This window comes from Propithecus coquereli, unplaced genomic scaffold, assembly GCF_000956105.1.
Source record: "Propithecus coquereli isolate 6110/MARCELLA unplaced genomic scaffold, Pcoq_1.0 Scaffold236, whole genome shotgun sequence".
NCBI lineage: Eukaryota > Metazoa > Chordata > Mammalia > Primates > Indriidae > Propithecus > Propithecus coquereli.
In genome coordinates this window covers 661,923-683,615 of record NW_012147908.1, presented here as the reverse complement: position 1 = coordinate 683,615, position 21,693 = coordinate 661,923, and the positions used below count along the sequence as shown (strand labels likewise).

General features: G+C 38.4%; 1 protein-coding gene across 1 annotated transcript in view; it reads left to right on the top strand.

The window, feature by feature from the left end:
* The first annotated feature begins 346 nt into the window (after positions 1–346).
* Positions 347–21,693, top strand: part of KCTD16 (potassium channel tetramerization domain containing 16) — a 298,156-nt gene continuing 276,809 nt past the window's right edge. The window contains exon 1 of the mRNA XM_012645797.1: positions 347–1,193. Within this exon, the coding sequence (XP_012501251.1) occupies positions 362–1,193 (832 nt within the window). The 5' untranslated portion in view covers positions 347–361. The remainder of the gene's footprint in view (positions 1,194–21,693) is intronic.

The window sequence follows — 21,693 nt, the reverse complement described above, 5'->3', positions numbered from 1 at the left end:
TCATTCTGGGTTTGAGGAAATAATTTTTTCTCTTTTCCTTCAGGTGGACATCTGAGTAGCTGGGGACGTGGCCTGCCTTGCCTGCTGAGCTTGATGGAAGATCGGATGCAGATGAGTTGATTATATTCCATGAAGTAATAGCTCACCACCAGCCAGGGTTTAAACTACTTTTTCAGCATCACTGCACCTGTGGACTCTTATAAATTTTGCTTTCCTGGGGAAAAACTGGGGTAAGAGGAGGTCATTTTTAACAAGTTAGCATATTCTGTTCCCTTCCTTACAAGTTAATGCAAAGCATAAGGTTGTGACTCCATTGGATTCCACCTTTAAATCAAAATAGGAGAAGAAGAAGAAAGAGACAATGGCTCTCAGTGGAAACTGTAGTCGTTACTACCCTCGAGAACAAGGGGCCACAGTTCCCAACTCCTTCCCTGAGGTCGTAGAGCTGAATGTCGGGGGTCAAGTTTATTTCACTCGCCATTCCACACTAGTGAGCATCCCTCATTCCCTCCTGTGGAAAATGTTTTCCCCAAAGAGAGACATGGCTAACGATCTAGCCAAGGACTCCAAGGGAAGGTTTTTCATTGACAGAGATGGATTCTTGTTCCGTTATATTCTGGACTATCTCAGGGACAGGCAGGTGGTTCTGCCTGATCACTTTCCAGAAAAAGGAAGACTGAAAAGGGAAGCTGAGTACTTCCAGCTCCCAGACTTGGTCAAACTCCTGACCCCCGATGAAATCAAGCAAAGCCCGGATGAGTTCTGCCACAGTGACTTTGAAGATGCCTCCCAAGGGAGTGATACGAGAATCTGCCCCCCTTCCTCACTGCTCCCTGCTGACCGCAAGTGGGGTTTCATTACTGTGGGTTACAGGGGATCTTGCACCTTGGGCAGAGAGGGACAGGCAGATGCCAAGTTTCGGAGAGTTCCCAGGATTCTGGTTTGTGGAAGGATTTCCTTGGCAAAGGAAGTCTTTGGAGAAACTTTGAATGAAAGCAGAGACCCTGACCGGGCCCCAGAAAGATACACCTCCAGATTTTATCTCAAATTCAAGCATCTGGAAAGGGCTTTTGATATGTTGTCAGAGTGTGGATTCCACATGGTGGCCTGTAACTCATCAGTGACAGCATCTTTCATCAACCAATATACAGACGACAAGATCTGGTCAAACTACACTGAATATGTCTTCTACCGTAAGTACAAAGGGTTCTTTTAATTTTTCATGTGTATCCATTCTCTTTCCCAGGTGTATGTGGTCCGTGTGTTCTGTCAATATCTAAGGAATATGATTTGGGATTGTTTTAAGTCTTGAATTTTAGCTAGAGTATCAGAGGTTATAATTCAGCTCTTGTGTCTTACCTGAAGCAACTTTTATCCATTTTTCCAATGAAGTCACAGAAAATTCAAAGGCCTCAAAAATCACAAGATGCAAATGATATTGGTATAGGTAATGTGTAAAATGAAAACAAGTGTGTATGTCTTTTTTTTGCCAGATATTGAATTGGGAAGATATGGGTGATGAGTACAACTTGGCTGTTGGTCCATGGGAGCTTGGTAGACTCAGTGTGGATGAACTACTGTTGTTTATTCATTTAGCTGAACTTTAGGGTCTATTACGCTGGTTGCTAAAGACTTGCTTTTATCAGGGGCTTTGAATACACAAATGGATGTTGGGCTGAATGACGTGGTCTTGGCTAGATGGCAGTACAGACTGCTGAAAGGCCCCTTGTCTCCCCCACCAGGTCCGAAATTTGCTTTTATGGACTTTACAAATCTACTATTTAATTCTTTAGCATTTTGTACTGAGACTTGAGTTGCACTGCAGACTTAATTAAGCTGAACTTTTAAGAGCTATCTAAAAGTAATTAGATCCTTGAGAATTGTCAATCACGTCAAACACCTTCAGACAGCTGAGGTGATAGAATTACTGACATAAAAAGGAAACCAGAAGGGGAGGAAAGAAAACAATTATACTGAAGCCTTTTAAGTAAGGTGTTCTTAGAGGTCAGTTCATTTGCTTAAATGGATTTATGGTGCAGTTTGTCTCGTTTTATGAAATGGCATTATTCTCAACTATAAACTATGAGCCATTGATCTCTGAAAGGAAGCAGTAAATCAGCGTGTACTGTTTGGTGCTTGATTTAACTGCTCATTTTCCACAGGCCTGGGAGTTGGGTGAAGTGAATTCCACAAGAAATATGTTTCCAGTGTTAACATTCCATTTCCTCCATTCTTATTCTAAAGCAAATCCAGAATTCAGGATTAAAATGTCTAAATTTCTTTGAACATAAAAGGAGGACTAAATTTCTTAGACTAGTCTTTTTCCCTACAGTTGTGTTTATTGATTTGGTGATGGTGCTGGGAACCTTGGTGATGAGGTCAGTGGGAAGCTGAGTTGTGCTCTCCTGGGTTATTACACATTTGGTTTTTAGAAGTGAAGACACGTGAATGGCATAGGCAGAACAGCCTATGGAGAAAAATGAAATCAGCTATCAGTTCAGCGGTGTACTGATGTGCAATAATAAACATTTGGCCTAATAATTCCATCTATGGCCTTTATCTGTAATCTATATCTTCCTCTATGCTAGACCTTAATCGCCAGATACTGCTTTCTTCCTTCTGGAGGATTTCTCACTAGTGTAGAGATAAGACTGGCTTTTTACCTTTCCATAAAGGAATCTGACATTATGTGTGATTCTGAAGAACAAATATCTTCTCCAAACTTTTTGGGAAAATGCATCTCTTAGAGATAGTGCAGATGTAAGTTTGATATTTACCATGTTCTCCAGTTTCTAATATTTGAAAACATAGCATCATAAGAAGCTATAGCCAAATAAATGAAAACATGCCAGTCATATACCTCCCCAAAAAGACCACACTGATTTCTAATCACTTGTTCACATAAATGAGACCCACAACCTAAGGTTTATTTGCCTACTAGCTCAGTGGCGTTTCTGTGTTCATCAAAGGCTCATTTGTTTAACACCATGTCCTCTTTAGATGCTTGGATAGGCTCTGTTCTCCTGATCACGCAACTGCTTCTTTCTTTGTTGGATTGCTGGGAGGTTGCTGAGGAGCAGTTTGCCCTCCATCCCTCCATGGACAGGCTAGCACAAATGCACAGGAACTCCATACGAACAGCATATATCTTGCAAATGGTATACTTCCCTTTTGTACCCAACATCCAGAGCTCAGTGTTAACTCTTCCTCTGTCTTAGGACCAATAAAACTGACAGCTGGCTTTCTAGGGTACATAACAGCTTCCGTGCAGCTGCTTAGCCATAATTATTTAATTAGAAGCTGCCAACTGTGCCTATATAAGCATTAATTCATCAAGCTGTTGTGCTTGGGTTAATGGGCTGAAACCATGGGAGGTGCTCTAAAGCAGAGAGTTGACTGCATGCAAAGATACTTTTCACAGAGGAACTCAACTTCTTCCTGGGTTTAGGGAAGAAAAAGTTTAAAATATATATGTAGTGACAAACTGCTTAGATCTAAGGAATGAACTCCAAGCAATAAGACTCTTCTAATAACCCAGGGATAATGCAGAATCACTTTCCATGAATCAATATCACAGTGAAAAATAGACAGCAAGAAATTAGTGCATTGCATATGGTGGTTGACAGGTCTGGGGAGTGTCTCCTCCTTTCCCTGTTTGCCTATTTTTCTTCAAAGTTTTCCAACAGAAATTTGGGAGACCAAAATCTAACTCTCAATCATTAACAGGTTCGATTCTTACCTCATTTAAATTTTCACGTGGACCTAGAATTGATGGTCAACATCAGGCAGTTTTGAGTGAGTGTTTTGTTAACATACAACTATGAACAATTGAAAAGTCAACAGGTGTTTGTGTTTAAGAGGGAGGAGAGAAATGTGTTTGTCTACATCACTCACACACCAAAGTATGATATATGAGATACTATAGATTATGATTCAATTATGTGCAACTGAAAGAGTTAATGTGAGTGATATAGGAACATGGAAAAGAAACATCTATCCTAGGGTTGCCTCACAAAGTATTTTAGGTATGTCCGTTGTTTTAGTTTAAAACAATAAGAAGGTATCTTTTCTCCTTTCCCACCCATTTGACTAAATGATTACTTTTCTTTTCAAGCATTATATAGGAGTGATATCACAAATATTAGAAAATGCCTTCTTAATTCACGGCTAAAATAAAATGAGAGCTAAATAATTTGAAAAAGAGAAGTCCTGATTTTGAACTAGATACTCAGTAACCATTCACACCACTTAGGAACAAAATCATAGGTGCATGGAAATAAATGAACCTCTTATTTCTAGAGCCATCTTCTAATGCCTGAGAGAGTGGGAAGATTGTTCTTGGTTGGAGAGAATTATGCACATTTCTTTAAGCCTACTCATGAGTGAGTTCAGACAAATGCCTGAAAGTACTAAGATTTAAAGGCATTTGCCTCTAATAAAACTGTGATAACAGGACCACAAGTGGGGAGTTTAATTCACAGGACACTTACTCCAAAAATATATACCCTGAGTGCTGTGAATTATAGAAACGGACACTGATTCATCTCCTTTCTAACACATTGCAGCTTGTATGTGCATTTTAACCTTTTTCTCTTTACTTCATTTCCTTAAATTTGAAGAGTTGCTTCCACAGAAGTCCCTAAATTACTTTTATACACAGTATATATCGTCAGGGTTGTTGATTAAGATAGGTTGCTGAGAAAAAGCAGATCAAGAAATTACTTCCCACTTAGGATTCAGCTGCATGACCTTGTATTGGGAAGAAACATATGGTCTGGCCACTGAGAATAATTTAAACAAGGTTGACTTTAAATGCTTCAATAAGAGGATGTGCTTTCCTAGGAAAACAGGTGGAAATGCATCTCTCCTGAAATGACTCTAGCTCTTTTTCTCTTGGTTACTCAAAATATACCAATACAGGTAGAGCATCCCTAATACAAAAATCTGAAATTCGAAATGTTCCAAAATCCAAAACGTTTTGAGTGCTGACATGACCCTACAAGTGGATAATTCCACATATAAGTACTTAACACAAAGTTTGTTCTGTGCACAAAATTATTAAAAATATTGTATAAAATTACCTTCAGACCATGTTTATAAGGTGTACATGAAACTAATGAATTTTCTGTTTAGACTTGCGTCCCTTCCCCCAATATACATCATTCGGTATATGCAAATATTCCAAAATCTGAAAACAATAATCCCAAATCCAACACACTTCTGGCCCTGACCATTTTACATGAGGGGTATTTAAACTGTAATAACTTCAATTTTTATTACTCATAGAGATATGGCATTGGAACATTCAAAATGAAACATTGGAGATAGTGTAGCCCAAACTGTGAGGTATGTCAGGTTTGGTCTCTCCCACCACCTGCATCTCTTTCTGTGACTTTTTTCTGTCTTCTCATCTTAGATGCTCCCCTGTCCTCTCGTTTGAGTCACTCTTGCTCTCAAGATCTTTCCCCCATGCCATAATGAAAACTTATTGTCAGGAAAAATTCTGCTCTGTCATTATACTTAGAATGCTTTCAAAACATGGTGTTAGTTTTCCCAGGGGTATTTGTACATAAGAGCATTCTTAATAGTTGAGGATCAGGCGACCTTTTATCCTGAAGGAAATGTTCTTAAGACTGGAAGCTTCTTAATTTATAATTTAAAAGAAGTACAATTTAAGTATAGGACTTCTTCATGAAGTCAACATAGATCCACGCTCAGAAAGATACTGGTTGGTAACAGCGATGATCAAGTGTAGGAATGCAGATCTAATTTTTTCTTATGTCTTAAAGATGCTGTGCACTTAGAATTGGGCTGGATATAACAGTGATACAAGCACGTTAGTAAAATATTTTATTACACTGTTTTCACTTCCATGCCAAACAAGATCTGTTACCTGAGCCCAATCCCTTGTGGGAGGTGATTAAACTAATTTCTTCCTGGGTCTGTGGCATCCCTGAATGAATTTGGCAGCAAAAGAAGTGTCAGTGTGTGGGCTGAAAGGGGAGGAATCTGAGGTTGCCTCCAACGGTCTTGATATGTTAAAAAAAAAATATGTATGATTGGAAAGAGAAGACCAAATGTTCTTGACAGCCTAATGAGGTTTGGAGCTTATCGAAGAAATTAGAAATGTAAGTAGCTGAGAATGTGCCACGAAGCTCCATTTGGAACACCTCCAAACACAAAATGCAGAAAGGAGTGACTATGCATAGAAGGATTGCCAGTCCGATGCGTAGAAAAAGGTTCTCCAGAAACTGATAGACGGATGCTCAGTTTCTGCATCATAATTCACTATTGCTCTTTTTCTCTGGTCTTTGCGGTGGCTTTCAATACTCAAATACTGTATTTCTTGGCAAGTCAGTTAAAAATTTTTTTTACTATAGAAATTTTCAAATGCACCCAGATGTAGAAATAATAGCATACTGAACTTTCATGTAGCCAATACCCACCTCTAATAATTACAGTTATCATTACAAGACCAATCTTGTTTCATCTGTAGCCCTACTTACTTCCCCTCCTGTCCTCACTGGATTATTTTGAAGCAAATCTCAGACATCAATCATTTCATTCATTCACAAATCCCATGGTATATGTTTCTAAAATATAATTAATTTTTCAAATAACCTACTACCATTATCACATATAATATTGATAATTCTTTAACATCATTAAATATCTAGCCAGTGTTCAAACTTCCCTGATTTTCTTACAATGTTTTCTTAAAGTTGGTTTACTTGAATCGAGATCCAAATGAAGTCCATCATTATATTTGGTTGCTGTTTCTTTTTTCTCTCTTTCATAATTTAAAAAATATTGATATAACTTATAAGCAACAAAGTGGTAAAATATATATCTTAAGTCTCTTTTAATACCTCTCTCCTTCCTTTCTCTCTCCCTCCCACATTCCCTCCTACCTTCTCTCTCTCTCTCTCTCTGTCTCTTCTCCCCCACCCTTTCCATCTCTGTCTTTATTCTTCATTCTTTCTTCTTCTTTTTTTTTATACATTTTATTTTTCTCATGAAACCAAGTTGTTTATCATGTTGATTATCCTGCATTGTGGGTTTTGCTGATCCATCTCTATGATCTCTATGATGTTATTAACACTTTTTTCCCCCCGATCTCTGTTTTCCGTAAGCTTGTTAGATATAGACTGTAGATTTTAGAGGCTTAATCAGATTCAGTTTTAGTATTCCTGACAAATATTCACGGGTGATGACAAGTCCATTTTTAATTTGTATTGGTGGATTCAAATGCTGTATGTTATAGAGACAAGGTAAGGGCATTTTTTTTTATTGTTAGCTTTTTCATATTCATCATATGAATAAATAGCAAATGAAGTCTATTCTTTCCATTATCCAAGTTAATTCTGATGAAAAAGCAGGAAATAAAAGAGGCCCCTAATTTTCTTTTCAGCCATTTAAGACCTGGTATTCTACTTCATTAAACTGGCTGACTGTTAGGGGTGCATGAGTTTTCCGAGAAGTGCAATGGGTCCTGTTGACTGTGAGAGGGAATCGTTTGGGTGGGAAAGTTGCCTTCTGGCTATTCTAATTGTACATTTGAGAATCCTTGGATTCTTTCAACTGTGCTGTAGCCCCACTGAACTCACCATCTGTGATTCCCAAACCTCTGTTCTCCCTGTGTTTCTTGTCTCAGTAAATGGCATCATTCCTCACCCAGTTCCCAAGGGGGGAAAAACAAACAAACAAACAAACAAAAAACCCAGGTGGCATTCCTGACTCTTCCTTCTCCACAGCCACCAATCTATACAGGTCTTTTTGGTTCTTCTCCTTCAACTCTCTCAAGTCCATCCTCTTCTTCCCTTCTCCACTGATACTACCTTTGTCCAGGCCACCAGCATTGCTTTTTGATACTACTTCAAAGAAACCTAAATTGTCCTCCCCACCCCATGTCCAGTATTTTCCTCTTTGGGTCTGTTCTCCCTGCTGCAAACATGATGAGATTTCTGAAATGTGAGTCTGACCATGTCACTCCTCTGCTTAAATTTCTTTGTTACATTACAACTGCTCTTATAAACACGACTTCTTAACATCGAATCACAGCCCTTTATGAAGTGACTTCTGCTTCCCTCCTGCTTTGACAACTAAATAGTTCAGTTTCCAATCTAGAGGTGGCTTTTTCTGGGAATCCTTTCCTAGTCCACCATATCTGGACCAAGTACCCCTTATCGTTGCCTCTTAGGACCCTTTTTTCCTCTATCATTGCACAAATATAATGTATTACACTTGTTGATTTAACTGCCTCTCCAACTGTGAGCTTTGTCAAGATAGGAATTGTGTCTATCAAGTTCATCATAATACCTGGTACAGTACCTGGCACAAATATAGGTTCGGTATTCTATAAATATCTCCCCAAATATATATATATAAAGAAGTGCCTACTCCAATGTTCTGTTATGGTCACAGATGCCACACTCTTGAATATACCATTATATTATCTCTTAAGAGAACTGGAGAGCAGTGATGGTGTGAGTGAGTGCTGCTTTAAATAATAATAATGATATTTCTTAACTTTCAAGAAATGCTAAGCATTTTATATACAAGTTGGAGTTCTCATTGAAAGGTGCTCTACTCTTAGCACCTGCACAAAGATTCTAGCTCTAGGGAACTGAGAAAACACTTACCAGCAGCAAAATCTCCTGTGGTCTCCTTTTAGTTGATTCATCCAAGCAGGAGTAAATTGAGGCAAAGTGGGGCCAGAGTTTAAGGAACAACCCAGGAGAGAGTCAGGATTCGGAAAAGTGCTGCAAAATTGATAAAAGACCCCCAACAGGAAAAGAAATGTACTGGAAGGTAAAGTGTACTGTGAGACTGACCAGGTCACCTTCTTAATTTTCTTACTGCTAAAGTGTTCCATTTCCTCTTTTCTTCTCTTCCCATAAGTGTTTATGATCATTCCTTACTGCCAGAGGCAGAATAATATAGTGGTTAAGAGCCTGGATTTTGGTGCCCAGAGTTCTTGAGTTTGAATTCCAGCTTTGCTACCTACTAGCTATACAATCATTAGCAAATTACTTTACTTTCATGCCTCAGTTTCCTCATCCATAAAATGGAGATGATAACAATAGTACTTGTTCTATTGATGATAACAATAGAACCTCATAAGGTTGTTATGTGGATTAAATGGGTTGATATATAGAAAGTGCTTAGAAGAGTGCTTAGCACCCAGTCAGCGCTACAGAAGGGTTAACAAATATGAGGACCTTTGGGAATTCAGGCATGAGAGACACCAGTGCTTCTTTAAATAACTTAGCTGATTCTTTCTAATGGTCTTCTTGGATACTTTGTTCAGTCTATTAATCTATGGATGTCAAAAGAAACAAAAAAACATCTAGAGATGGCTTTATAAAAGAAAATTTTAGCTATTTATTTTAATTAAATCTGAATAAACATAAAAGCAAACCTCATAAAAAGCTTCACCCTGGCTATTCCATAATGGAAGTCATTAATAGTGGCTTCCTGCCCCCATCCTTCACCTTGATTTCAACCTATGGCTTTTCAGAACCTAAGTGGAACATGTGGTGAAATTGAAAATTAAGAATACAATTCAAATTATATATTCAGTCACCGTGGAATTAGAATAACCTTTTATGAATCTCAGCCCAGAGAGTATTCTCCTTCATGTTAACAGAAAACGGTTGAGTATGCCATTGACAATAGGATCATTTCAATTGCTCCAGAAATGAAAACAAGACATTTTGCCTCATGCTGTGAGTTGCTGTGCTGTTTGGCATTAAAAGGAAATAAGATTGCTAATGGGTGGTTGTCACCATGTGACCCATTGAAAACCTGCCCAATGGGAAGAAATTCATACTTTCCTGTTTGTATTCATCAGTTCCATTTCAAAGCAGAAAGTTATAATCGTTTCCCTAGCCCTATTTATAGCACCTTTTTATTCTGAGTAAATCTGATATAATGTGATTAACAGTTAGTTACACTGGTGAAAATAGAAGGCAACTCATTGTATGTAATTGGACGGCAAACTTAAGACAGTTTTCAGCTGTTGTATTTTAGACAACGTTGTGGACTGTCCAGATCAACACTGCTAGGCAACGAAATAGAAAAAAGGAGAGCTAAGCTCCAGTAACAGTCATTTTTTTATAAAGGAGACCCTGGAGCAGCAGAGAGATTCTAGTGATTGGGATAAAGGAAATGGGGCATACGGATGTCAGAGTATGGCAGAGGCATGGAATTAAAACCAAGGGAATTCTCTAGACTTGGAGAAATGTTGCAGAGTTCTGAAAATACCCCAGACACAAGAAGAGCTGGCCTACAATGCAAAACACATCAAGCAGTAGTTAGGCATCATTACTAATATTCTTGTAGCTTAAGCATTCAGTTGTATCGGTAGACATTCTCCTATGAGAACGTGCCTCCAAATTTGCACTGCAATGCAAACAGAAAATAGGATTCAGTTTTATTATTAATAATTTACTTCCTAGTCAACTAGGTGAGATATCTTTTTTCTTTAAACAGAATGATTCCTGTGTGGAGTTGTTCAATTTTGTCAAGCTGCAACAAAAGAGAAGGTATTAATTCCTATTTTTTCAAATAAAAGTGTAAGTTTAGAAAATGAGCAGTTTTGCTTGTCTTTTCTGGGTAGATATTCTGTGGCATGGAGAGGTAATGACTGAAAACATAATGTGTGACACTTTGAACATTTTTAGGCCTGTTTTAGATTTGCTCAAAAATAAAAATATTTGTTTGTTTAAAAAGATTGTGTTGATTCATACTTAGTGAGGACGTATCTTCTAAAAAGCACCTTTTTGTAGGACCGTCCAGTTGAGACGGGTAGAAAATGTCATGTCTGTATCCAAAGAATCACGATTCTGATTCACAAACTCTTCATGCTAATGATTTTCTAGAATTTCTCCACAATGCGCCAGGGAGGTGATTAACAATCTGCAAAGACTTCATTGATTGGAAACTGCAGGCACTTCAAACCTTCCTTCATCTGCACCCTTCCACACAGACCAAATTAAATTAAAAAATGTAATGAAGTATAATCTTGTTTTCTAACACACTAACACATCTTGACATCCTTTCATCAGAAAGACCTTTAATAGGAGGATTTAGGTCTAGCGTCAGTTATTTGTTGAGAGTTCTTATCATCGCCTTTTGGCTACATGAGCAAATGCCAGGTACTATGACCTTGCTCTGCCCTTTGCTTTCGTGTGTGTTAGGTTCCTAGACATCTTTGCAATGGTTGGCTCATCTACTTCTTCTAGAAATATTTACTGGACACCTGCGGTGTACACAAGATTGCATGAAGTTCCAGGAATGCACCTGTGAGCAGAAGCATATGGTCAGTGTTCTCATGGAATGGATAGTTTAGGGAGAAATTGGACTAGTAACTGGGAAATTTCAATCTAGTGTGATGCGTAAGTTTACACTGATATGTGGATGGTGAGCTAATCTGACCTTTGGGTGTCAGGAAATTAAACCTGATTTAATATTAATACTTAGGAAAAAATGCTTAAATCTCTAATGCATTTGTTGACTTTCAAATGCTAGCTGGTAGATGGAGTCAGAAAGGTTATATCCTAGGATGGCTTAGGAGAACTTTAAGGTTATTAACAATCATTTCATTTCTCATTTAATTAGATTTTTTCCTGATGATATCTGTGTGATGCCAGGAACCAATATCATTCTTTTTTAACTTTTCAATTCTCTCTTCCATTGAAAAATTTGTCTTTTAAAAGTGTATGGGAAAAATCAGAGTCCAAATGATAGCCTAGATGACCAGTAATTGATTTTAAGGATACTTTACAATTATATCTGTAGTCTCATTTTGTAATGATTATCAAAATGGTTTGTGTCCTTATTATTTTTTTAACTTTAAGGATTACTGATTTACCTTGTCAGTCTTATGCACAAATCATTTCCAGCAACTACTACAGTGCTGAGCCACAGGAGGTGCTCAATGGACATTTGTTGAATGAATGAATAAATTCATGACACCACATTTTAAAGAAAGGGACAGTGAAATGTGAAATGAATGAGATTTGCCTCCATTTTCCTTGATATTTAATTTTAACCTTGGAGGCACCCTGTGAGGGACAGTAAAAAATATGGTCAAATGTACCAGCAGCATCAAATCTACCTGGACAAAAACCTCAGTTCCATCACTTTCTACCAGGGCACACCTGGGCAGGTGTTCTAACTTCTTTACACCTCAGGTCGCTCCCCTGTAAAAGGGGGATAGCGTCTCTCATGGCACTTCTGTGAGATCTAAGCCAAAGTCATGCCATCTTATTAGCTTTGTTCTCATCAGTAGCCAGGCATTTTATCTCTAGACTATTTTAGTTCATCTTACAAATAGGTATGTCTGGACCCAGCTGGAGAAACTGAGAGAAGATGGATTCATTAGAGTGATCCTGCCCTGTATCTAAGCACAAGTCCAGCTGCTACCCACTGGTCTCATGCTGGACCATTAACGACACAGGCTTCATGACCTCAGAGAAAGGAACAACACGCTTAGCACACACTCCTCTAGTTTCCTCTGTCCTCCTGCAGGCACTCGCTTGTCTGCAGTGCTCCGTCCCTCTGACCTGTCGGCAGTTCTTACGACAGGCTGGCCTCGCTCCCACCTCAAGATGCTGCGCTTGCCTTTCTTCTCCCCAAAATACTCTTCCTTCCACTGCTCATCTTCCTGAGTCCTCCTCATCCTACAGGATCAAGCTTTCATGGGTTTTCCTCGAAAAGCCTTCTGTTATCATCTCAGCTGAAGTCGCTAATGTCTTCCTAGTTCCCCGCTATTCAGCAGCGTATGTATTTCCAGCCTAGCACTGTTCACAGGTGTAATTATTTGCTTGATTTACTTGTTTATTCACACACACTCTCTCCCTCTCTGTAAACTTTTAAGCTTCATGGGGGCAGGAGCTGTATTTGTCCTGCTCTCTTATATCCTTGGCACCTAGTACAGTGCCTGGTGCATAGTAGGCATGCAATACATTATTTTTTCTCTATCTTCCCCACCTCACCATGTAAAATTATAATAAAATTCCCTCCCATGGTGAAGGCAATGTTGGTACATATATATGCACACACATGTATACGTGCATGTAGGTATATATTTCTGTGTGTAAATTATAATATCATATAATACAATATGATAACTGGCTATCTGTAGAAATAAAAGAGAGAAAAAAGAAAAGGGAAACTTAAACTCTGAGAGGGAGGAAACGAGATGTGGGCAAGAGTGGGGAAAGTAACTTTGACAAGTCAGGAACCTCATGTACCTCAGTCGTATGACAGGAATAGTGGACCTATTTAATTACCTCCTAGGACACTGAGTAGCAAATAGTGATATATTTAAAGTGACTGTTGCTTGATCAGATGTCTGCTACTGAGGCAGATTTTATCTTAGCTTGAGTGAACAACTGGAGAATGTCTTAAGGACAGGTAGCTACAATGAGGAAGAGAGAGGTTAACCCTCCTCTTCCAGAAAGTTGCTAAAGCAATTAGATACCAATGGTCAAAGCAGATTTTGCTAGGTCTGCAGCACCCCAGCACTATATTTTTGTAAGATTCGATATGTTGGGTATATTTTGATCTCCTCCACTTGTGTAATGATTGTACACTTATGGTGTGCGGGTACTGGCCAAATGGATAAAAACAAATCCCTTATCCGAGCCCTGTAAACTGTAATTCTGGATGGGAGCTTGAAGTGTATTTTTCATACTAAGCAAAATACTAACTTGATTTATAAAATCAGAGCATCCTGGGGTGGGGGGAGGGGAGGAATCCCAAGATTTTGTGACGCAGTTTCCTCTGTTTGGGTTGCCAGGCTTTAAATGAAGTCCAAGGTAGAAGCCAACATAGAGAATCTTTTAAAGTGGTCCTGTTTTGATTGAAGTGGGAATTGTGTGTGGTTAAGGTGTTCTTCCCTAGTCCCCATTTCTTCCTTTTTTCCTGGTGGTCTTTGGGACAATTCTGGGAAACCTAGGGCTCAGTGTAGGTGTTTGCAAAAACCTGACTCAGATATTCTAAACAAATGGTGAATTTCTCTCTTTTGAAAAAATTGAGTTTTCCTATTTTTGTTCAGGCTTAATGATGTATTCATTTTTATTTGTTTTGTTTTCATTTGACTTATGTTTAGTTCTCAGAACAAGTCTATATGAAGGCAATTATTGGAAAAATTAAAGAGCAAAAATAAATTAATTTTGCTGCTTTCTTTTGGATCTGTCAGAGAATGTTACCTTAATTATGCACTTTACATTTTTTGTAACAATGCAAGCAATGGGAGTTATTTCTAATGAAAATAGGGGTGGAAAATGGCTTCTACAATTGACCTTATATGCTTTCTACCTAGTAGTTTGGAATTGTTTTATATAGTATGAATAAAACCTAAGGTTGCCTTATTATTTTATTAGATCAATATAATGTATCTTTCCTCCAAAGAGCTTAAGAAACTGTGGTAAAGTCTCTGGTTAAAATGGTGCTTTCTATTCTGACATGAAGAATTAATTGTAAACAAGAAAATCTATTTTTGGGGGTGTTTGCAAATAATTCCTCATAGCAGCCATATTCTGCTCTATAAAAACAGCAGGAACACTTTCTTTTTATCATAGCTATATTTTCCTATTTTTTATGGTCTGTAATTTGCCTTGGTAATTTGCTTCCTTTTATGGGAAAACAAGTTTTCTTCAAAACAACCAGATGCAATGTAATCAAATAATTGCTGTCTTGCCACTAAAGTCCTTCTGACTTCAGATAGAAATAAAACATAGGTATGCAGTGGTATATATTAAAATTTCGAGATCATACCAACAATCCTTATTGGATTCTATATCATGTATCATGTAAAGTGTTTCTCATTTAATCCTCACAAAACCTCTACAATGATAAGCTGAGGCTCAGAGAGGTTTAATTTGTTCAAGGTCACTCTGTTGGGGGCTGCTTCAGAATTTCTGTGTAGAAGGAGCCTAGGAGCATCCATCTGGCTTTAAGTTTAAGAAAAGGTCATTGGTTCACGTTAAGAATGGGGGTGAGGGTGGACTGGGAGACAGCAAGGGTGGGTGATGGGGCTGAACTTTAAAATAACCCTCCCTCCCCGACAGACTCAGGGCATCACCATGTTAACAGTTAATTGGCACAAGCAAATTCAAACCCTAATTACCCTGACCCTAATGCTGACATTCTTAACTGCCATGCCATCCCACAGAAATACCAGATGTCAGTGCTGCCTTTTTCATACTGCCAAAGCCGCTATTCAAGGAAACCACCTCCCAGGACTCAATGAGAAGCCCACATAAAACCTCCAGTAGGCTGTGTGGACGGTAGAAGGTGTTCAATCTGACTGACTTTCCTTTCTCTCCCTTTCACGTTTCAAGTCTTAGGAACACGATTTTTCCCATGATACAGCTTTAAAAAAAACATTAAACCAGATTGGGCTGAAATCTGCAAATCTGTCCTCAGTTACCCACACAAAACTTCTGGGATACAATCTCTTCTCCCAGAGACTCCTACGCAGCATTATTTTTAAGAATTTGATTTCCAAGGTACCGCAGATATGAAAAGGCACATAATTTCATAGTACAAAAAAGATGTCAAAAACGTTTGACATGGAATACGGAGAACTTATCCTTGTTTTGCACTCCACCGAACACCTAAGCAAAAATAAACAAACATATACATTTAAAAATAAAAAAAATAAAAAGGCATATTAAGAGTTTCTGGTTCTAGAATCAGTAGTAAGATGAATGAAGTAGTCTTTTTTTTTTTAATTTGTATAAATTTAAGGGGTACAAGTGCAGTTTTGTTACACAGATATATTGCATAGCAGTGAAGTTTGGGCTTTTAATGTAACCATCACCCAAATAATATACATTGTACCCATTGAGTAATTTCTCATCCTCCGACCCCCTCTCTCCCTCCCACTCTTCCAAGTCTCCAATGTCTATTAAGTGGAGTATTCTTTTTTTTTTTTTGAGACAGAGTCTGACTCTGTTGCCCAGGCTAGAGTGCTGTGGTGTCAGCCTAGCTCACAGCAACCTCAAACTCCTGGTGCTCAAGCGATCCTCCTGCCTCAGCCTCCCGAGTAGCTGGTACTACAGGCATGCGTCACCGTGCCCGGCTAATTTTTTCTATGTATTTTTAGTTGTCCAGCTAATTTATTTGTATTTTTTTTAGTAGATACAGAGTCTCTCTCTTGCTCAGGCTGGTCTTGAACTCCTGAGCTCAAACGTTCCTCCGGCCTCGGCCTCCCAGAGTGCTAGGATTACAGGCGTGAGCTACCGTGCCCAGCCTAAATGGAGTATTCTTAAGCAAAATTAATTCAGGTGCCCTGACAGGCATTGTTGGTCCCCACAGAAAGGGTACATTTAAGCATGAACCTATGACTAATCTGAAACTCTGTTTAAATCATAAAATATTCTGACAGTGAGCTTCTGTTTTAGTAGCTTGCCTAGTTTTGCATTTGCATTATTTGGGAGCATAATTTTGGTATAAGTATTTTATGTTAATAACAGCTTCCCATTATTTTAGAAGCCTAGGCATCACAACAGCAAGGTTGCAACCAAAAAACTAAAAAGAAAAATGGGTTCTTTGTTTTAAAACCCGTTGACTCTCTCAACTTTTTTCACTTTTGAATCTTGATGAAAATCCTAGAACCCTAGAGACAAGGCAGTATAAATTCTTTTTTTCTCCTTGTTTCTTATGGTTTTTGTTTTTCTCCATTTAGCTGTTTACTTTTTTTTAAAATGAGTTAAATGGATGCCACTAAGGGTGTAAATCACCCAGCAGATACTGTGCTAAGTGCTTTGTACATATTGTAATTATAATGTTCTCTATTTAGAACTCTAGGATTTCTCATTAGAACAATTACGAGGTAGGACTCAATTTTCCCATTTTACAGATGTGAAAACTGAGACCTAGGAAGATCCTTACCCAAGATCACAACTAGTATTACTAATAACATCAGGATTCAGACTCCAGTCAAGTCCAACTGACTTTAAAGGCTGCAAATGCTTTTTAATTGCTAAGTTACATTGGATTATCCATATAGTACAGATATTTCCTATCCATGAACTAGTATTTTTAAAGCATTTACAATAATCCATGGAACATAATAATATAATGTAAGGGTTCATGAAATGAGTCTTACTCTTTCTGAGATTATCCAATGTGAAATTGAGCCTAGACCGATTCTCAGTTTGAGTCTCAGGAAAAAAAAAATCTGTGCGTATATGAATACATAATAGTTAACTTTTATGGGGATGGTTTCTCTCTGCCAGGCTTTGTGCTAAGGGTTTTATGCTTCATTCATTTATTCAACAATTTTTATTTAACAGCTAGTATATGCCAAATATTGACCTAGGCACTGAGGATTCAGCATTGAATAAAACAAGCATTATTTTCTGCCTTCGAGGAGCTTATATCCTAGGATGTGTGTATATGTGTTTCTAGAGAGATGGATAATAAGCAACATAAATAAGTAAAATGTAAATTACGTCACATGGATAGGAAGATAAACACTATGGAGAATGAGGCAGGATGGGTTTAGTACTGTGTGTTGGAATTTTAGGCAGGGAAGTCTTCACTGAGTTAGTGATATTTAAATAAAGGCTTGTAGAAGATGAGGTTTCAAACTACGGGGCATCTAACAGGCAGAGGGAAAAACACATACAAGGCCCTGAGTTTGGAGAGTGCTGGGTCTATTGGAGAAGCAGCTTAGAGGGTGGCAGTGTAGCTGGAGCTGATGAGGGAGGAAGAGGCTAGAAGAAAATGAGATCAGAGAGGTAACAGGAGGCCAGATTGTGTCAGGAATTACAGGTCTTTGTAAAGAATTTGGCTTTGACGCTGGGTAATGTGGGCTGCCATCGTTGGGTTTTCAGCAGGTAAATGACAAGATCTTGCCTATTTTAAAAAGCTGCTTGCTGTGTGCTATTGGAAATTCGACTTATATTTTAATAAACTAGCCGTTATATTCAACTCTGGCTGCTGTTTTTAGAACAGAGTAACAGGACTAAGGGAAGAAACAGGGTTATCAATTAGACAACTGTTGGAATAATTCAGCAGTGAGAAGGGGATGGCTCAGATAAGGTGAGCAGGGGTGTAAATGGTGATAATGGTCAGACTCTGGGTGTATATTGAAGGTAGAGGCATCAGGATATGCTAATGGCATGGGGGTGTCATAGGAGAGAAAGAATAGTGTCAAGAATGACTTGAAGATTTTTAGCTTAAGCTACTTGAAAGAATGGAATTACTACTAACCAAGATAAATAAGACTGAAGATAGATCAGGCTTTTGGAGGTAATATTAGGAACTCAAATTCTGGACATGTTAAGTTGGAGATGCTTGTTAGATGTTCATGTGGATAGTAGGAAGTTGGGAGAGGTTCAGGCCTAAGATATAAATTTGGGAGTCCTCAGCATAGACAAAGTACTTAAGTCCAAGAGACTGAATGACAACACCCAGGGAGCAATGCAGTAACAGAAGAGAGTAGGTTCAAGAATTGAGGCCTGAACACTTAGTGTTAATATTTGGGAGTTGAGGAGGAACCCACAAAGAGGCCTTAGAAGGAAAGGCCAGCGAGGCAGGAGGAGAACCAGGAGAGTGGAAGGAAAGTGAAAACAAAATGCTTCAGGGAGGAGGGAATGGTTAACTGAGTCACATGCTGCTGAAAGAGTAAGTTCTTTGAGGATTGAGAGTAATGCCCATTGGATACACCAATATGGAGGTCATTGGTGACTTTGACAGAAGCTGTTCTGGTGAACTGGTGAGGGCCAACGCCTCGTAAGAATGTGTTTCAGAGAGAATGGGAGTAAAGGAACTGGGAAGAGTGAGTGTAGACAACACTTTCAAGAAGTTTTGCTATAAAAAATATAGAAATTAAATAGTAGAACAGAAAGTGAGAGGACTTTTTTTTTAAGATGGTAGAAAAATGGCATGATTGTATGCCTATAGGAAGGATCCAGTAGTTAGGGGAAAACCAACAATGTAGGAGAGAGGGGAGAAGCACCTGGGGCGGTGATATACTTGGATAAGTAAGAAGGAATGGAATCGAGTGTGTTAAGAGTTTATTCTTTCTTAGGAGCCTTGTCAGTTCATCCACAGTAATAAGGCATATGAATATAGAATAGATATGTAGTAGATATAGTGCATATGGTAATAGTATATATATACATACATACATAAATACATATATACGGAAGGAAGTATTTGAGATCTGAAGAGAAAGAAACGGTATAAAATAGTAATCCAGGACTATGGGAGAGTGAATGAACTAGGAAAATGTATTATTGACCAGTGGCATTGAGGACTCACTTGAAGCAAGTGGCCATGAATTTCAAGTGAGATCACTTGTCCATTTTTTCCCCAGCCCTGTCCAGTTATATAGGTGCAGATGGGGAGTAGTCCAGGATTTGATCCTAACCTGCAGGCAGGGGTTTATCGAAGCTGAGGCAGAAGAGTTGAAGAGGTATGCAAGAGAGTTGTTTCAACGATTAACCATTGAATTTAAGTGGAGTAAGAAATTCAGTGAGGACAGGAAGGAGATGCGGGACAATGAAAAGGTTTAAGAGCAAGGAATTGAAGATCCCTATGGGGTCAAAGGTTTTTGGAATCTAGTACTGTAAGAAATGAGCTAGAAGCCTAGGAGGACATGGTGGTTGTTTGAAGTTGAGCTTGTGGAGTGTCAAGTAATTAAAATGACATGATTCAAGGTATGGCCATTCAAGTGGACAACTAAAAGAAGGATGTGATTTTTGGAGCAATTGGAAGTTCTCAAAGATCTTGTAGGTGGGTATTGGAAACCCCCAAACCATGTTATTTTATCTTCCTAATGTCTCTGTTATTCTTGTTTTAGAGAGAAAAATTGAGGCTAAGAGTTAGTAAATAAGTCCAAGTTCCCCAGACTAGGAGATAGTGGACTGGGATTTGAATCTGGTTTATGAGACTCATCTCTCTTCCCCACTGTGCATAATGGCTCATGCGTGATATGTTTTGCTGCCTCTACACCATGGTCAATTAAAAGGGGTTAGAGGATTTTCAAATGTCATTTGCCTACTAAATCTGTCATTCACCAATATGGATTTATTAAGCACCTACTAAACAGCAATGCACTGCACTGTTTCAGGTTCCAGGGCTACAAAGATGAAAGGCATTGCATAGAACTGCAGTTTCAGCTACATTATTATCTTTGCCAATATAAAAATGTTTGAATAATTATTTGAATACTTTATTATATCTTGCCTTTATTATAAAAATGAGTAGAGAATAGAAAATGAAACTGCTGATATTGGTGATGAGGAGCATATATCTCATAAACTTAGTATAATTGAGACAAAGATGGAAATCCTTAGGCATGCCAAAAGAGACAAATCCTTAGCTTTAAGTGGATATCGCTGGACTTATGCCAACTGAGTGAGTTTTCAATTAGGAAAGAAAAAAATCATAGTTAAAAATGTATAAAATATGGGAACTATATTTCAAAGACGCTGTCTCAAAAGGCAGGTGTAATTGGGCATACTATTTTTTTACCTTTGGGAATGCCAATTATATAACATATAAATCTATGATTTGATTTATGCAGCTAGACCTTTATACGTGACTTCAGGAATGTATTATGTATGAATATATGGAACACCTTTATAATATAAAAATGATACAGGTATTGGGAAAAAATAGAAGAGAAAGTACTTAATTCTGTGGAATGATTAGGAATGTCCTCCTTGAGGTGGCAACTCTTAAGTGGAGTTGTATGGAAAGAGAAGGAGTTTGTCAAGCAGACAATGCAGGGAACAGCATTATAGGATGAAGGACGAGCAGGTGCCCGGGCCTGGGAATCAGGCTGAGCACGGCCTGTTCTCTCAGGCTCATGGTTGGAATGTAAGGGTGGGGGGCCTCCAAAGCCTTGGCCTGGACAGCCAAACAGAGGGCAGGTGGTAGACATGCTGAGTAAAAAGAAGCTATAAAATTAATAGGAATAAAACATTTTAACCCAATATATCAAAAATCTTACTTTACCCTATTTCTAAATATTTTATTGCTTCAATTTTTAAACTAAAGTCTTTAAAATAGAATTGAGCTTTTTGAGTCACACCTGCCATATTTCAAGTGCTCAATAGTTATGTGTGGCTAACGGCTACTGTCTTGGAAAGTGCAGCTTTGGAGGGTCCTATTTTAAGGAGCCTAATTGTATCTATAGATTGATCAGTAGACACTGAGATTGGGCTTTGATTTTAATACAAGATTAGAAAATATGGGATTTTTGTTCCATGGCAGAGCTATTGTCTCTCAATCATTGTAGAACTGTGTCTTTTAGTTTTGATAATTGCTTTACAGATACCTGCCATATTTTCAGCTCGAATGGTCCTCCAGGCTCATAAAAGAAGCCACATCAGCCGCATCAGCTGTTAAATAGAGCAATGTCAATTGTCACTTAGCTTTTTTTGTTATTCTTGTAGGCACAGGCTGAGATGGAGTCTGTGATCCTTGTCATTTTCCTTTAATCCCAGGAGAAATTGTGATTTTAATCATTTTTAATTCATTGCCTTATGTCGAAATCTACATTGTGAGGGCTGCAGACCATCAAGATCGACTCTGTTTCTGTTTGAGTTTTACGACCAGCAAGGGATCTTACCCATCACAGCTTTCCTCCTATGCCTGGGAAGAAGAAAAAGAAGAAAGAAAAGAGATGTCTGAGGTTTACATGTCAGCCCTCCTCACAGT